General features: G+C 44.3%; 2 protein-coding genes across 3 annotated transcripts in view; one reads left to right on the top strand and one right to left on the bottom strand.

The window, feature by feature from the left end:
- Positions 1-13,573, bottom strand: part of LOC139577448 (very-long-chain (3R)-3-hydroxyacyl-CoA dehydratase-like) — a 35,180-nt gene extending 21,607 nt beyond the window's left edge. The window contains exons 1-7 of the mRNA XM_071404452.1: positions 13,326-13,573; positions 10,576-10,618; positions 9,203-9,276; positions 8,252-8,416; positions 7,897-7,945; positions 6,405-6,515; positions 6,098-6,225 (exon numbers count right to left, since the gene is read on the bottom strand). Of these exons, the coding sequence (XP_071260553.1) occupies positions 6,098-6,225; positions 6,405-6,515; positions 7,897-7,945; positions 8,252-8,416; positions 9,203-9,276; positions 10,576-10,618; positions 13,326-13,409 (654 nt within the window). The 5' untranslated portion in view covers positions 13,410-13,573. The remainder of the gene's footprint in view (positions 1-6,097; positions 6,226-6,404; positions 6,516-7,896; positions 7,946-8,251; positions 8,417-9,202; positions 9,277-10,575; positions 10,619-13,325) is intronic.
- A 12-nt stretch (positions 13,574-13,585) lies between these two features.
- The window catches only part of ppcdc (phosphopantothenoylcysteine decarboxylase), a 31,854-nt gene continuing 29,432 nt past the window's right edge, over positions 13,586-16,007 (top strand). The window contains exon 1 of one of the 2 annotated variants that reach the window (XM_071404453.1): positions 13,586-13,875. In XM_071404453.1, coding sequence (XP_071260554.1) covers positions 13,732-13,875 — 144 coding nt within the window. In that variant the 5' untranslated portion in view covers positions 13,586-13,731. The remainder of the gene's footprint in view (positions 13,876-16,007) is intronic. The other variant, XM_071404454.1, reaches the window with a different exon arrangement.

Here is a 16,007-nt window from a genome sequence, read left to right as displayed (position 1 = left end):
AACAACAAAAGAATAATGACATTGACATACTAGAAGCAACAGTGAATGCTAGTATAGAAACAACAGACTAATGCACAATCAAGATGTATGGTGGGAGCAGGAAGAGAAGAATGGAATCAGCCGAACAATCCAAAAAGACTGACAAGGTTAGAATCTATGTTCCACCTCAATGTATAACAGAAGCAGGAGAACTGAAGTCTATCTCAATCATAAGGATCAAACCCTTATCGGAGATTGCACTCTGTGGATGGACACATCACCAAACAAAGGGAGAAGTCGTTTGGGACCCGAAAGGATGTGACCTGATATGAATCAAAGAAAAAGACGAGTAGGTGCTCATCATGAACAAGATTGAACCAGTGGAAGGTGAAGACCTACCCCTGCACCTGAACAGGAAGAACCTGTGACAACAACAAGGGTGGCGGCTGCTGTGACGACCACAGTAGCTACCACTAGATGACATCGACTGCCCTTACCAAGCAGACCACCGTGCCAACAAAGCAACCTGAGACATCAGTCAGGAGAGTTTTTACTGATATTTGAAACTTTCTGATAAACTCTAATGATCTACCTCAAGATAAGAACATTGAAAAAGCAACAGAATTAGATATATCAGAATCAGAACCACTCAGGGACACTACATGAGAAGAAGTAGTGAAGAAGGAGTGATACGAATGGGCTAAGTATATGGCAAACAGACACAGAATGGACAATTGTATTTTGTGAAGAAAATCACCTTTGTTTGATCTTTTAATAGTCTCTGAACCAGCATCATGTAAAAACTGTGTAAGTTGTAAAAATGACTATTGTACCAATAGAAAGTATTCTATTCCCTTGTGTGACATAAAATGTAGGATTGTTCTGGGTAAGTACTAGGGGTAAAACTATGTTGAATGAGACCATGCTGGGAGACAATGATTGTGTTGCCTATAATATTAGAACTGAATTAAATGTACCTCAATTAGACAGAGGTACCGTGGTTAAAGGAAAATATGAATGTTTTTACAGCCATGACACCGAAGGAATTGATGTAGGAAACACCACTGTAGAATGTGATACTATTTGGGTTTTAGAGAATGTGGGAGTTCGTAAAAATAATGATAAAGGGTTGTGTGGTCACATAACTCAGGTTGCGTCATCTCTTAATATGTTGAAAAATCAAGACAAAGGTATTGCTGATAGTTTCTGGATGTGTGGAAAAAACTAACTGTTGAATGTATTGCCTGATGGATGGATTGGTCTTTGTGCCTTAGTTAGAGCAATTAAATAGGTTACTATTATTGAATCACTCCATGATGACTATGTTAAAACCTAGAGTTAAAAGGGTTTATGATAAGGATCCTGAGGTATACCTTAATGTAATTGGACTGCTTAGAGGTCTACTTAGGGATTTCAAGGCCAGAGAGGAGGTTAAATCAGGATTTGAATCTATATTTCTGTGGATAACACCAAATATGAACTTAGAATGGATTAATTATATATGATATAATCAACAGGGATTCATTAACTATACTTAATTGGCTCTTAGTGGAGAAGGGTGGAGTTTGTGTCATGTTTGCTAGGATGACCATCATGTTAGGAGGAGGGTTGTTGGCTTTGGGTATTGCATTTTGTTGTGTTATACCCCTGGTAAAGTCAATGGTGGTTCAGACAGCAGTTAAATAGATGTCTGTAAGGAGAGATGACCCTCCTGTGGTGATTGATCCTGTACCGAGTAGCCCAGGCAAGTATACTAATAAGTATGGAAAGCCTTGTAATGCGGTCGGTGGACCTTTGGACTGCCCCTTTGGGAATCCAAACTGTCTATATAGAGTAGTTCCTGGAGGTGGTTATGCTTGCCATGATTTTTGTAAGGATGGTCTACCTGTATATGCTGTATTTCCAAATTCATGTCTGCAAGGAGGATCATGTTGAAATGCTTAAATTTAGAATGATGTTGTGTCAATTTTCTTTTGTAACTGCATGTAGGTCTTTGATTTTCTCATTCAATTTCTTATTGTATTCATTGTATTATTTTTATTTTTTATTAATGTTTCTAATTAGATCTTTTACTCTTATGTCAACTGGAGATGTTTGGTCTAGTTCGGTTTTTCTTAATGTTTCTAATTGGATTTTGTACTCCTATTTTAGTTTTAATAATTTGAGATGTTTGGTACAAGTGATTTGTAAGCTTTATTTTGATAATGTTTTAGTCAATTGTTGGTATTGATATCTACTCTCTATATGTCATTTTTAGTATGGTTTTTGAGGTTAATACCCTCAAGAGGAGGGATTATGTAGGAGTAGGTGACATATGTGGGTAGATATCACACTGTTAGACAGTAGACAGGAGTATACTGGAAGGTAGTATAAGAGAGCAGATGTGAGTGCATTTGCCATTCTGGTAAATACAGGAAACCAAAGATTAGCAGATGGTGTAGTAGTGTAGTGGTAACATAAGATACATGGATAACATATAAATATAAATGATAGCTGAACATTAAAGTAACGAACCACATGTTAACATGGGTCATGGGACCGTGGTGATGGAGGTCTACTAAGGGACGTTCTGACCCTCTGACCCTTGTAGATTCTCCATTGTGCTGACATACATGTCAGACAGAGTGGCGCCTAAAAGCAATTGGACACTAGACATATGGTCTGACAATTCTATTACAAACATACATGTCAGACAGAGTGACGCCTAGAGGTAATTGGACACGCTGGGATAGAGGGTCCAGCCACTATTATAAACAAATTGAAAGCAGATGGTGGTGAATGACTTCATAGGGGACGGACAATACTGTGTGTATAAATAGAGTAGCTGGAGTTCTGAGAAAGTGTGTGTTCCGCGGGGTGTGTTCCGCGGGGACATGCCAGTGGGCTGTACAGTTGTAATAAAGAGCATGTTTGATTTTAAAAGTTCTGGTAAGCGTTGTATTTGAAAATGATTTTCCACGACAACTATGACGAACGACCGCAGTAAACTACCTGTGTTCCATGATGCTGTCGGTGTTGTGGACTATGATGAACGACCGCAGTAAACTACCTGTGTTCCATGATGCTGTCGATGTTGTGGACTATGATGAACGACCGCAGCAAACTACCTGTGTTCCATGATGCTGTCAGTGTTGTGGAGTATGATGAACGACCGCAGTAAACTACCTGTGTTCCATGATGCTGTCAGTGTTGTGGAGTATGATGAACGACCGCAGTAAACTACCTGTGTTCCATGATGCTGTCAGTGTTGTGGAGTATGATGAACGACCGCAGTAAACTACCTGTGTTCCATGATGCTGTCGGTGTTGTGGACTATGATGAACGACCGCAGTAAACTACCTGTGTTCCATGATGCTGTCAGTGTTGTGGAGTATGATGAACGACCGCAGTAAACTACCTGTGTTCCATGATGCTGTCAGTGTTGTGGAGTATGATGAACGACCGCAGTAAACTACCTGTGTTCCATGATGCTGTCGGTGTTGTGGACTATGATGAACGACCGCAGTAAACTACCTGTGTTCCATGATGCTGTCGGTGTTGTGGAGTATGACGAACGACCGCAGTAAACTACCTGTGTTCCATGATGCTGTCGGTGTTGTGGAGTATGACGAACACCCGCAGTAAACTACCTGTGTTCCATGATGCTGTCGGTGTTGTGGAGTATGACGAACGACCGCAGTAAACTACCTGTGTTCCATGATGCTGTCGGTGTTGTGGAGTATGACGAACGACCGCAGTAAACTACCTGTGTTCCATGATGCTGTCTGTGTTGTGGAGTATGACGAACGACTACAGCAAACTACCTGTGTTCCATGATGCTGTCTGTGTTGTGGACTATGATGAACGACCGCAGAAAACTACCTGTGTTCCATGATAATGTCCCTCCTCCCTCTCTGCTGATGACTTCGTCAACCATTTTGAAAAGAAGGTCGACGACATCCGATCCTCGTTTGCTAAGTCAAACGACACCGCTGGTTCTGCTCACACTGCCCTACCCTGTGCTTTGACCTCTTTCTCCCCTCTCTCTCCAGATGAAATCTCGCGTCTTGTGACGGCCGGCCGCCCAACAACCTGCCCGCTTGACCCTATCCCCTCCTCTCTTCTCCAGACCATTTCCGGAGACCTTCTCCCTTACCTCACCTCGCTCATCAACTCATCCTTGACCGCTGGCTACGTCCCTTCCGTCTTCAAGAGAGCGAGAGTTGCACCCCTTCTGAAAAAACCTACACTCGATCCCTCCGATGTCAACAACTACAGACCAGTATCCCTTCTTTCTTTTCTCTCCAAAACTCTTGAACGTGCCGTCCTTGGCCAGCTCTCCTGCTATCTCTCTCAGAATGACCTTCTTGATCCAAATCAGTCAGGTTTCAAGACTAGTCATTCAACTGAGACTGCTCTTCTCTGTGTCACGGAGGCGCTCCGCACTGCTAAAGCTAACTCTCTCTCCTCTGCTCTCATCCTTCTAGACCTATCGGCTGCCTTTGATACTGTGAACCATCAGATCCTCCTCTCCACCCTCTCCGAGCTGGGCATCTCCGGCGCGGCCCACGCTTGGATTGCGTCCTACCTGACAGGTCGCTCCTACCAGGTGGCGTGGCGAGAATCTGTCTCCGCACCACGTGCTCTCACCACTGGTGTCCCCCAGGGCTCTGTTCTAGGCCCTCTCCTATTCTCGCTATACACCAAGTCACTTGGCTCTGTCATATCCTCACATGGTCTCTCCTATCATTGCTATGCAGACGACACACAATTAATCTTCTCCTTTCCCCCCTCTGATAACCAGGTGGTGAATCGCATCTCTGCATGTCTGGCAGACATATCAGTGTGGATGACGGATCACCACCTCAAGCTGAACCTCGGCAAGACGGAGCTGCTCTTCCTCCCGGGGAAGGACTGCCCGTTCCATGATCTCGCCATCACGGTTGACAACTCCATTGTGTCCTCCTCCCAGAGTGCTAAGAACCTTGGCGTGATCCTGGACAACACCCTGTCGTTCTCAACTAACATCAAGGCGGTGACCCGTTCCTGTAGGTTCATGCTCTACAACATTCGCAGAGTACGACCCTGCCTCACGCAGGAAGCGGCGCAGGTCCTAATCCAGGCACTTGTCATCTCCCGTCTGGATTACTGCAACTCGCTGTTGGCTGGGCTCCCTGCCTGTGCCATTAAACCCCTACAACTCATCCAGAACGCCGCAGCCCGTCTGGTGTTCAACTTTCCCAAGTTCTCTCACGTCACCCCGCTCCTCCGCTCTCTCCACTGGCTTCCAGTTGAAGCTCGCATCCGCTACAAGACCATGGTGCTTGCCTACGGAGCTGTGAGGGGAACGGCACCTCCGTATCTTCAGGCTCTGATCAGGCCCTACACCCAAACAAGGGCACTGCGTTCATCCACCTCTGGCCTGCTCGCCTCCCTACCTCTGAGGAAGTACAGTTCCCGCTCAGCCCAGTCAAAACTGTTCGCTGCTCTGGCACCCCAATGGTGGAACAAACTCCCTCACGACGCCAGGTCAGCGGAGTCAATCACCACCTTCCGGAGACACCTGAAACCCCACCTCTTTAAGGAATACCTAGGATAGGATAAAGTAATCCTTCTAACCCTCCCCCCTTAAAAGAGTTAGATGCACTATTGTAAAGTGGTTGTTCCACTGGATATCATAAGGTGAATGCACCAATTTGTAAGTCGCTCTGGATAAGAGCGTCTGCTAAATGACTTAAATGTAAATGTAAATAATGTGGACTATGACGAACGACCGCAGCAAACTACCTACATTTACATTTACATTTACTTGTGTTCCATGATGCTGTCTGTGTGGTGGAGTATGACGAACGACCGCAGTAAACTACCTGTGTTCCATGATGCTGTCTGTGTGGTGGAGTATGATGAACGACTACAGCAAACTACCTGTGTTCCATGATGCTGTCGGTGTTGTGGAGTATGACGAACGACCGCAGTAAACTCCCTGTGTTCCATGATGCTGTCGGTGTGGTGGAGTATGACGAACGACCGCAGTAAACTCCCTGTGTTCCATGATGCTGTCAGTGTTGTGGACTATGATGAACGACCGCAGTAAACTCCCTGTGTCCCATGATGCTGTCATAGTGTACCAGTACGATACCTGTATAAAAGCAGGAACCACAGCAGTCTTGACCACTCCAAACATAGCATTGAGGACTTCAACACTGGCTAATATTTGGCAGAAAAACATCACGTCGGAGATGGTGTAGAACGTGTCATAGAGAGAATCTGAAAAGGGAAAACAGTTGAAAATATGTCATGTCATGTCCTTCACTGCCAGACAGAGTTTACAAATTTACACTGTTTTCTGAACAATTGCAAACTCAGCCAGACTGGCACCCAGGCTCAAACAACATCATGTCTAACTGAAGGGATTCACCTTGATCCCAGTATAAAGAGTGATTCACCTTGTCCAAGTATAAAGAGTCGGACGGTCATGTTGACAAAGATCCAGGAGAAACCCAAGAACTGAACCAGGTTGTAGGTGAACAGAAAACCTTTCTTCAGAGTGATGAATGCTGGGAAGAAATTCACAATATAGGTCACATGTCACATTCTCTGCCTAGATTTCTTACACATAAAAATACAGTCTGTTATACTCTCAGTCCTCAGACAGCCTTCAACTTGTTAAATACAGTCTGTTATACTCACAGTCCTCTGGCAGCCTTCAACTAGTTAAATACAGTCTGTTATACTCACAGTCCTCTGGCAGCCTTCAACTAGTTAAATACAGTCTGTTATACTCACAGTCCTCTGGCAGCCTTCAACTTGTTAAATACAGTCTGTTATACTCACAGTCCTCTGGCAGCCTTCAACTTGTTAAATACAGTCTGTTATACTCACAGTCCTCTGACAGCCTTCAACTAGTTAAATACAGTCTGTTATACTCACAGTCCTCTGACAGCCTTCAACTAGTTAAATACAGTCTGTTATACTCACAGTCCTCTGGCAGCCTTCAACTAGTTAAATACAGTCTGTTATACTCACAGTCCTCTGGCAGCCTTCAACTAGTTAAATACAGTCTGTTATACTCACAGTCCTCTGGCAGCCTTCAACTAGTTAAATACAGTCTGTTATACTCACAGTCCTCTGGCAGCCTTCAACTAGTTAAATGCAGTCTGTTATACTCACAGTCCTCTGGCACCCTTCAACTTGTTAAATACAGTCTGTTATACTCACAGTCCTCTGGCAGCCTTCAACTAGTTAAATACAGTATGTTATACTCACAGTCCTCTGACAGCCTTCAACTAGTTAAATACAGTCTGTTATACTCACAGTCCTCTGGCAGCCTTCAACTAGTTAAATACAGTCTGTTATACTCACAGTCCTCTGGCAGCCTTCAACTTGTTAAATACAGTCTGTTATACTCACAGTCCTCTGGCAGCCTTCAACTAGTTAAATACAGTATGTTATACTCACAGTCCTCTGACAGCCTTCAACTAGTTAAATACAGTCTGTTATACTCACAGTCCTCTGGCAGCCTTCAACTAGTTAAATACAGTCTGTTATACTCACAGTCCTCTGGCAGCCTTCAACTAGTTAAATGCAGTCTGTTATACTCACAGTCCTCTGGCAGCCTTCAACTAGTTAAATGCAGTCTGTTATACTCACAGTCCTCTGGCACCCTTCAACTAGTTAAATGCAGTCTGTTATACTCACAGTCCTCTGGCACCCTTCAACTTGTTAAATACAGTCTGTTATACTCACAGTCCTCTGGCAGCCTTCAACTAGTTAAATGCAGTCTGTTATACTCACAGTCCTCTGGCAGCCTTCAACTTGTTAAATACAGTCTGTTATACTCACAGTCCTCTGACACCCTTCAACTAGTTAAATGCAGTCTGTTATACTCACAGTCCTCTGGCAGCCTTCAACTAGTTAAATACAGTCTGTTATACTCACAGTCCTCTGACAGCCTTGATTCCATGTTCAGTCGTTTTTTTTTCTCCTCCTGGAAAAGTTACCACAGAATACACAATGAATATATATACAGTATATGTTCTATATTATTATATTGTTATGAATCAATAATAACATAACCTATAAATATGAAGTAATCACTGTCACAATGTGCTACGCTTGATGCTCTTCCCCCACCGCAGAGACAGACAGACAGGCAGACAGACAGACAGGCAGACAGGCAGACAGGCAGACAGACAGACAGGTGCTGTCTCTCTCTCATTAATGAGCTGTATCCTGCTGTAATACCAAATCTATCCTGACATCCTGAATTAGCATTAACATTACAGGACGTTACCTTCTCCCGTAGCTCCATCTCGGCGTCAGACTCGTCCATCCAGCGGTCGAAGTCAGGAGCCAGGAAAATAGGTTTCTTCTCCTGTAGGGTGAGTCTGTCCCACCAGCCACACAGCTGCTTACGCACTGTGATGTTCACCTGGCGCTGGGTCGACCTGTGGCTCACCTGGAGAACACATGCTATCTATTAGATTAGAATAAACACACACACACACACACACACACACAAAGTCCATCTACTAAACACAGTCTATTATTAATCAGAATAGTCTAGTAAACACAGTCTAGTATCAATCAGAATAGTCTAGTAAACACAGTCTATTATTAATCAGAATAGTCTAGTAAACACAGTCTATTATTAAATCAGAATAGTCTAGTAAACACAGTCTAGTATCAATCAGAATAGTCTAGTAAACACAGTCTAGTATCAATCAGAATAGTCTAGTAAACACAGTCTAGTATCAATCAGAATAGTCCATCTAGTAAACACAGTCTAGTATCAATCAGAATAGTCCATCTAGTAAACACAGTCTATTATCAATCAGAATAGTCCATCTAGTAAACACAGTCTATTATTAATCAGAATAGTCTAGTAAACACAGTCTAGTATCAATCAGAATAGTCTAGTAAACACAGTCTATTATCAATCAGAATAGTCTAGTAAACACAGTCTATTATTATTCAGAATAGTCTAGTAAACACAGTCTAGTATCAATCAGAATAGTCTAGTAAACACAGTCTATTATTAATCAGAATAGTCTAGTAAACACAGTCTATTATTAAATCAGAATAGTCTAGTAAACACAGTCTAGTATTATTCAGAATAGTCTAGTAAACACAGTCTATTATCAATCAGAATAGTCCATCTAGTAAACACAGTCTATTATCAATCAGAATAGTCTAGTAAACACAGTCTATTATTATTCAGAATAGTCCATCTAGTAAACAGTACCTCTGTCTTCACAGCATTAAGGAACGGCAGACTAAACTCATAATCATTCTGTCCTCTTGCTCCATGACCCTGGGCTGGAAACAAACAAACAAAACAAAGGGATCATTTGTTTCTTCAAAGCCATGCTCTAATGGTAGGTTAATGAGTCCTCAAAGCCATGCTCTAATGGTAGGTGAATGAGTCTTCAAAGCCATGCTCTAATGGTAGGTTAATGAGTCTTCAAAGCCATGCTCTAATGGTAGGTGAATGAGTCTTCAAAGCCATGCTCTAACGGTAGGTGAATGAGTCTTCAAAGCCATGCTCTAACGGTAGGTGAATGAGTCTTCAAAGCCATGCTCTAATGGTAGGTGAATGAGTCTTCAAAGCCATGCTCTAATGGTAGGTGAATGAGTCTTCAAAGCCATGCTCTAATGGTAGGTGAATGAGTCTTCAAAGCCATGCTCTAATGGTAGGTTAATGAGTCTTCAAAGCCATGCTCTAACGGTAGGTGAATGAGTCTTCAAAGCCATGCTCTAACGGTAGGTGAATGAGTCTTCAAAGCCATGCTCTAACGGTAGGTGAATGAGTCTTCAAAGCCATGCTCTAATGGTAGGTGAATGAGTCTTCAAAGCCATGCTCTAATGGTAGGTGAATGAGTCTTCAAAGCCATGCTCTAACGGTAGGTGAATGAGTCTACAAAGCCATGCTCTAACGGTAGGTGAATGAGTCTTCAAAGCCATGCTCTAATGGTAGGTGAATGAGTCTTCAAAGCCATGCTCTAATGGTAGGTGAATGAGTCTTCAAAGCCATGCTCTAACGGTAGGTGAATGAGTCTTCAAAGCCATGCTCTAATGGTAGGTGAATGAGTCTTCAAAGCCATGCTCTAATGGTAGGTTAATGAGTCTTCAAAGCCATGCTCTAACGGTAGGTGAATGAGTCTACAAAGCCATGCTCTAATGGTAGGTGAATGAGTCTTCAAAGCCATGCTCTAATGGTAGGTGAATGAGTCTTCAAAGCCATGCTCTAATGGTAGGTGAATGAGTCTTCAAAGCCATGCTCTAATGGTAGGTGAATGAGTCTTCAAAGCCATGCTCTAATGGTAGGTTAATGAGTCTTCAAAGCCATGCTCTAATGGTAGGTTAATGAGTCTTCAAAGCCATGCTCTAATGGTAGGTGAATGAGTCTTCAAAGCCATGCTCTAATGGTAGGTGAATGAGTCTACAAAGCCATGCTCTAATGGTAGGTGAATGAGTCTACAAAGCCATGCTCTAATGGTAGGTGAATGAGTCTTCAAAGCCATGCTCTAATGGTAGGTGAATGAGTCTTCAAAGCCATGCTCTAATGGTAGGTTAAAGTGTCTTCTGGTTGATAATACTGTAATAAATAATACGTACCCCTGAATTTGAGGACATTATCATGCACGCTGATGTCAAGATTCTGCAAGAGAAGAGAAGACAGTACAGATTACATCATGAGTTGCTCCCCTTTAGACTCTACCAAAGAGCTGATACTTGAGCTCTCTATGGGTGAATCGTTTTGCAAAGGAGAGCATGCAAATTGTACTTTTAAAATGCAGTAATATTAGGCAACTGGTTGTGTTCTTAGTTTCAAGTCGAGGCAAATGAAACCAGCCAGGACTCGTTATCAGCCCCTAGTCTATCTGTGAAGAGGAAGTCTTGCTATGTTGAAACACTATCTTCAACCACCATCTCCATGAACTTAAGATGTAGACAATACTGATGTTATTTACCACCTCTGAAGAAGCCTGCCAGTCACTCTGAAGAAGCCTGCCAGCCACTCCGAAGAAGCCTGCTAGCAACTCCGAAGAAGCCTGCCAGCCACTCTGAAGAAGCCTGCCAGCCACTCTGAAGAAGCCTGCTAGCCACTCCGAAGAAGCCTGCCAGCCACTCTGAAGAAGCCTGCTAGCCACTCGGAAGAAGCCTGCAAGCCACTCTGAAGAAGCCTGCTAGCCACTCCGAAGAAGCCTGCCTGCCACTCTGAAGAAGCCTGCCAGCCACTCTGAAGAAGCCTGCCAGCCACTCTGAAGAAGCCCGCTAGCCACTCCGAAGAAGCCTGCCAGCCACTCCGAAGAAGCCTGCTAGCCACTCCGAAGAAGCCTGCCAGCCACTCTGAAGAAGCCTGCTAGCCACTCCGAAGAAGCCTGTCAGCCACTCTGAAGAAGCCTGCTAGCCACTCGGAAGAAGCCTGCAAGCCACTCTGAAGAAGCCTGCAAGCCACTCTGAAGAAGCCTGCTAGCCACTCCGAAGAAGCCTGCCTGCCACTCCGAAGAAGCCTGCCAGCCACTCCGAAGAAGCCTGCCAGCCACTCCGAAGAAGCCTGCCAGCCACTCCGAAGAAGCCTGCTAGCCACTCCGAAGAAGCCTGCTAGCCACTCCGAAGAAGCCTGCTAGCCACTCTGAAGAAGCCTGCCAGCCACTCTGAAGAAGCCTGCTAGCCACTCCGAAGAAGCCTGCCTGCCACTCCGAAGAAGCCTGCCAGCCACTCCGAAGAAGCCTGCCAGCCACTCCGAAGAAGCCTGCCAGCCACTCCGAAGAAGCCTGCTAGCCACTCCGAAGAAGCCTGCTAGCCACTCTGAAGAAGCCTGCTAACAACTCCGAAGAAGCCTGCTAGCCACTCCGAAGAAGCCTGCTAGCCACTCTGAAGAAGCCTGCTAGCCACTCTGAAGAAGCCTGCCAGCCACTCCGAAGAAGCCTGCTAGCCACTCCGAAGAAGCCTGCTAGCCACTCCGAAGAAGCCTGCTAGCCACTCCGAAGAAGCCTGCTAGCCACTCCGAAGAAGCCTGCTAGCCACTCTGAAGAAGCCTGCCAGCCACTCTGAAGAAGCCCGCTAGCCACTCCGAAGAAGCCTGCTAGCCACTCTGAAGAAGCTTGCTAGCCACTCCGAAGAAGCCTGCTAGCCACTCCGAAGAAGCCTGCTAGCCACTCTGAAGAAGCCTGCCAGCCACTCTGAAGAAGCCCGCTAGCCACTCCGAAGAAGCCTGCTAGCCACTCCGAAGAAGCCTGCTAGCCACTCTGAAGAAGCTTGCAAGCCACTCTGAAGAAGCCTGCTAGCCACTCCGAAGAAGCCTGCTAGCCACTCCGAAGAAGCCTGCTAGCCACTCTGAAGAAGCTTGCAAGCCACTCCGAAGAAGCCTGCTAGCCACTCCGAAGAAGCCTGCTAGCCACTCTGAAGAAGCCTGCTAGCCACTCCGAAGAAGCCTGCTAGCCACTCTGAAGAAGCTTGCAAGCCACTCTGAAGAAGCCTGCTAGCCACTCCGAAGAAGCCTGCTAGCCACTCCGAAGAAGATAATGGATACTGGATAGTTATTATGGATACGTCACCGTGACTCAGAAATATGGATACGTCACCGTGACTCAGTTATTATGGATACGTCACCGTGACTCAGTTATTACGGATACGTCACCGTGACTCAGTTATTACAGATACGTCACCGTGACTCAGTTATTACAGATACGTCACCGTGACTCAGAAATATGAATACGTCACCGTGACTCAGTTATTATGGATACGTCACCGTGACTCAGTTATTATGGATACGTCACCGTGACTCAGTTATTATGGATACGTCACCGTGACTCAGAAATATGGATACGTCACAGTGACTCAGTTACTATGGATACGTCACAGTGACTCAGTTACTATGGATACGTCACAGTGACTCAGTTATTATGGATACGTCACAGTGACTCAGTTATTATGGATACGTCACCGTGACTCAGTTACTATGGATACGTCACAGTGACTCAGTAATTATGGATACGTCACAGTGACTCAGTAATTATGGATACAACACCGTGACTCAGTTACTATGGATAGTCACAGTGAATCAGTAATTATGGATACAACACCGTGACTCAGTTACTATGGATACGTCACAGTGACTCAGTTATTATAGATAGTCATTCTCAGAAACACAAGCATACAATTGTATTTCTATTCTATTCTATTGTTTTCTATTGTGCAACGATAGCCTACTCAGTCACATTAGGGCTACATCCTCATGCTAAGGGTCGATGTGAACTTCGGAGTAACATTGTAAACTTGGTGATGAATATACTAAATCCCTGTATGTTTGTGAGCGGTTTATTTATTGCCTCTGGGTGACAGGTCCTCTCTCCACTCACCTGCGCGTCAATCAGCTCCACTCGCAGGTAGATGTCCTCATGCCGCTGGGCCCAGTAGACGTGAGGGGTCAGCGTCTGCTGCATCGCACCTGTTGAGAATGTCAGCACAATTCACCAAAGCATGAAAATCCCCTACTATAACATACCGGACGGTGTGTCTCTCTTGCGGAAGCCGTCGAAGAGCCAGAATATTCTATGGAACCAGCGTGCGCGCACACGAAAGGTCGTTGCGATACGTGCTCGTTCATCAGTCACTGTGGGTCACGTGGAACCAATGTTTACGGAAGCTGCATCGGGCGAAGTTCATAGAAGTTAAAAGTTGGCGATATTTTGCGTATTCTCGGCAATCAGCATGCTCCTAATAACGTGTTGAAGTTGTTTTTGCAGTGATCGTTTTCCAGCTAACATGCAGGCGGAATCACCCGTAACGTCTCCGAAATTTGATTTGTTAGACTCGTGTGGTAAATTTCGTGTGCTGGTTGGGGTCACGGGTAGTGTGGCAGCTCTCAAAGTGCCTCTGTTGGTCTCCCAACTTCTAGAGTTACCCGGGGTAAGTAGATAGGTCATCTAACTGGGATGTGTTTCCTGCTAGCTGTATTTGGATTCATGAGTCAGCGTTACTCAAACAAGTATGGTGTCAAACGTTGCTCTCTGTGACCTGCACATGCATGGTTATACCGCTGGAAGGACGATGGTCACCTTGTATCAAACCAAACGCTCTATTTATTATGCAACTAACAGAAACTGACGGGGAAATTCCCCCCCAAAATAATTATTTACGTATCCTAGAGGTGCAGTCACGACGTTACACTTCTAATATCAGGTCATATCAGCATTAACCCGAACGTAACAGGTTAATGCTACCACATCCGGTTTTCAGTAGAAAAGGAAGCTAGGTTGAATTAGCTCTGTCCCGAAAATCTGTTATGTAGATAGGCCTAGATAATCAACACTTCTAATAGCAGGTCATATCTAGGCCGAGCTAAATTATCAAACCCCTTAACGGCCCCCCAATGAACTTATCAACTTCAGTTTACCTTGAAGAATATCATAATGTCCAATTATGGACATTTGTAGAGGCACAAACAGAGGTAAATCACAGATTAGGTTCGAACATCAGCCATAGAAAAATCATCTTCATATCTGAACTGTAACACTGCAATATAATTAATAATTCATCTATTTGTTCATGCTTTCATGTTATGTTTATTCCGCTACCTAAGAATAGTAAAGCCCACTTTACTGGCTCAAATAGCCGACCAATCAGTCTGTTACCAACCCTTAGTAAACTTCTGGGGAAAATTGTGTTTGACCAGAAACAATGCTATTTCACAGTAAACAAATTGACAACAGAATTTCAGCATGTGTATAGGGAAGGACACTCAGCAAGCACAGCACTTTGATGATTGGCTGAGATTGTGGGGGCTGTTTTTGTTAGACTTCAGTGCAGCTTTTGACATGATTGATCATAGTCTACTGCTGGAAAAACTGATGTGTTATGGCTTTACACCCTCTGCTATATTGTGGATAAAGAGTTACCTACCAAGGAATAAGTCAAAACTAAAAGCATTGTATTTGGGGCAAATCAAACACTTAACCCTAAACCTCAACTAAATCGTGTAATGGATAATATGGAAATTGAGAAAACTGACTGTCCTGGTCAAAACATATTGGAGAAAGTTGAGGAGACTAAACTGCTTGGAGTAACCCTGGATTGTAAACTGTCATGGTCAAAACATGTTGATACAACAGTAGCTAAGATGGCGAGAAGTCTGTCCATAATAAAGCGCTGCTCTACCTTCTTAACAACACTATCAACAAGGCAGGTCCTACAGGCCCTAGTTTCTACCTTCTTAACAACACTATCAACAAGGCAGGTCCTACAGGCCCTAGTTTCTACCTTCTTAACAACACTATCAACAAGGCAGGTCCTACAGGCCATAGTTTCTACCTTCTTAACAACACTATCAACAAGGCATGTCCTACAGGCGCTAGTTTCTACCTTCTTAACAACACTATCAACAAGGCATGTCCTACAGGCCCTAGTTTCTACCTTCTCAACAACACTATCAACAAGGCAGGTCCTACAGGCCCTAGTTTCTACCTTCTTAACAGCACTATCAACAAGGCATGTCCTACAGGCGCTAGTTTCTACCTTCTTAACAACACTATCAACAAGGCAGGTCCTACAGGCCCTAGTTTCTACCTTCTTAACAACACTATCAACAAGGCATGTCCTACAGGCGCTAGTTTCTACCTTCTTAACAACACTATCAACAAGGCAGGTCCTACAGGCCCTAGTTTCTACCTTCTTAACAACACTATCAACAAGGCAGGTCCTACAGGCCCTAGTTTCTACCTTCTTAACAACACTATCAACAAGGCAGGTCCTACAGGCCCTAGTTTCTACCTTCTTAACAACACTGTCAACAAGGCAAGTCCTACAGGCCCTAGTTTCTACCTTCTTAACAGCACTATCAACAAGGCAGGTCCTACAGGCCCTAGTTTATACCTTCTTAACAACACTATCAACAAGGCAGGTCCTACAGGCCCTAGTTTTTATCTTCTTAACAACACTATCAACAAGGCAGGTCCTACAGGCCCTAGTTTCTACCTTCTTAACAGCACTATCAACAAGGCAGGTCTTACAGGCCCTAGTTTTGTTACACCTGGACTACTGTT

Source organism: Salvelinus alpinus, chromosome 6 (genome assembly GCF_045679555.1).
Source record: "Salvelinus alpinus chromosome 6, SLU_Salpinus.1, whole genome shotgun sequence".
Classification (NCBI taxonomy): Eukaryota; Metazoa; Chordata; class Actinopteri; order Salmoniformes; family Salmonidae; genus Salvelinus; species Salvelinus alpinus.
Note: the sequence above shows the minus strand (reverse complement) of the source record. Positions and strands in the feature narration are given on the sequence as shown.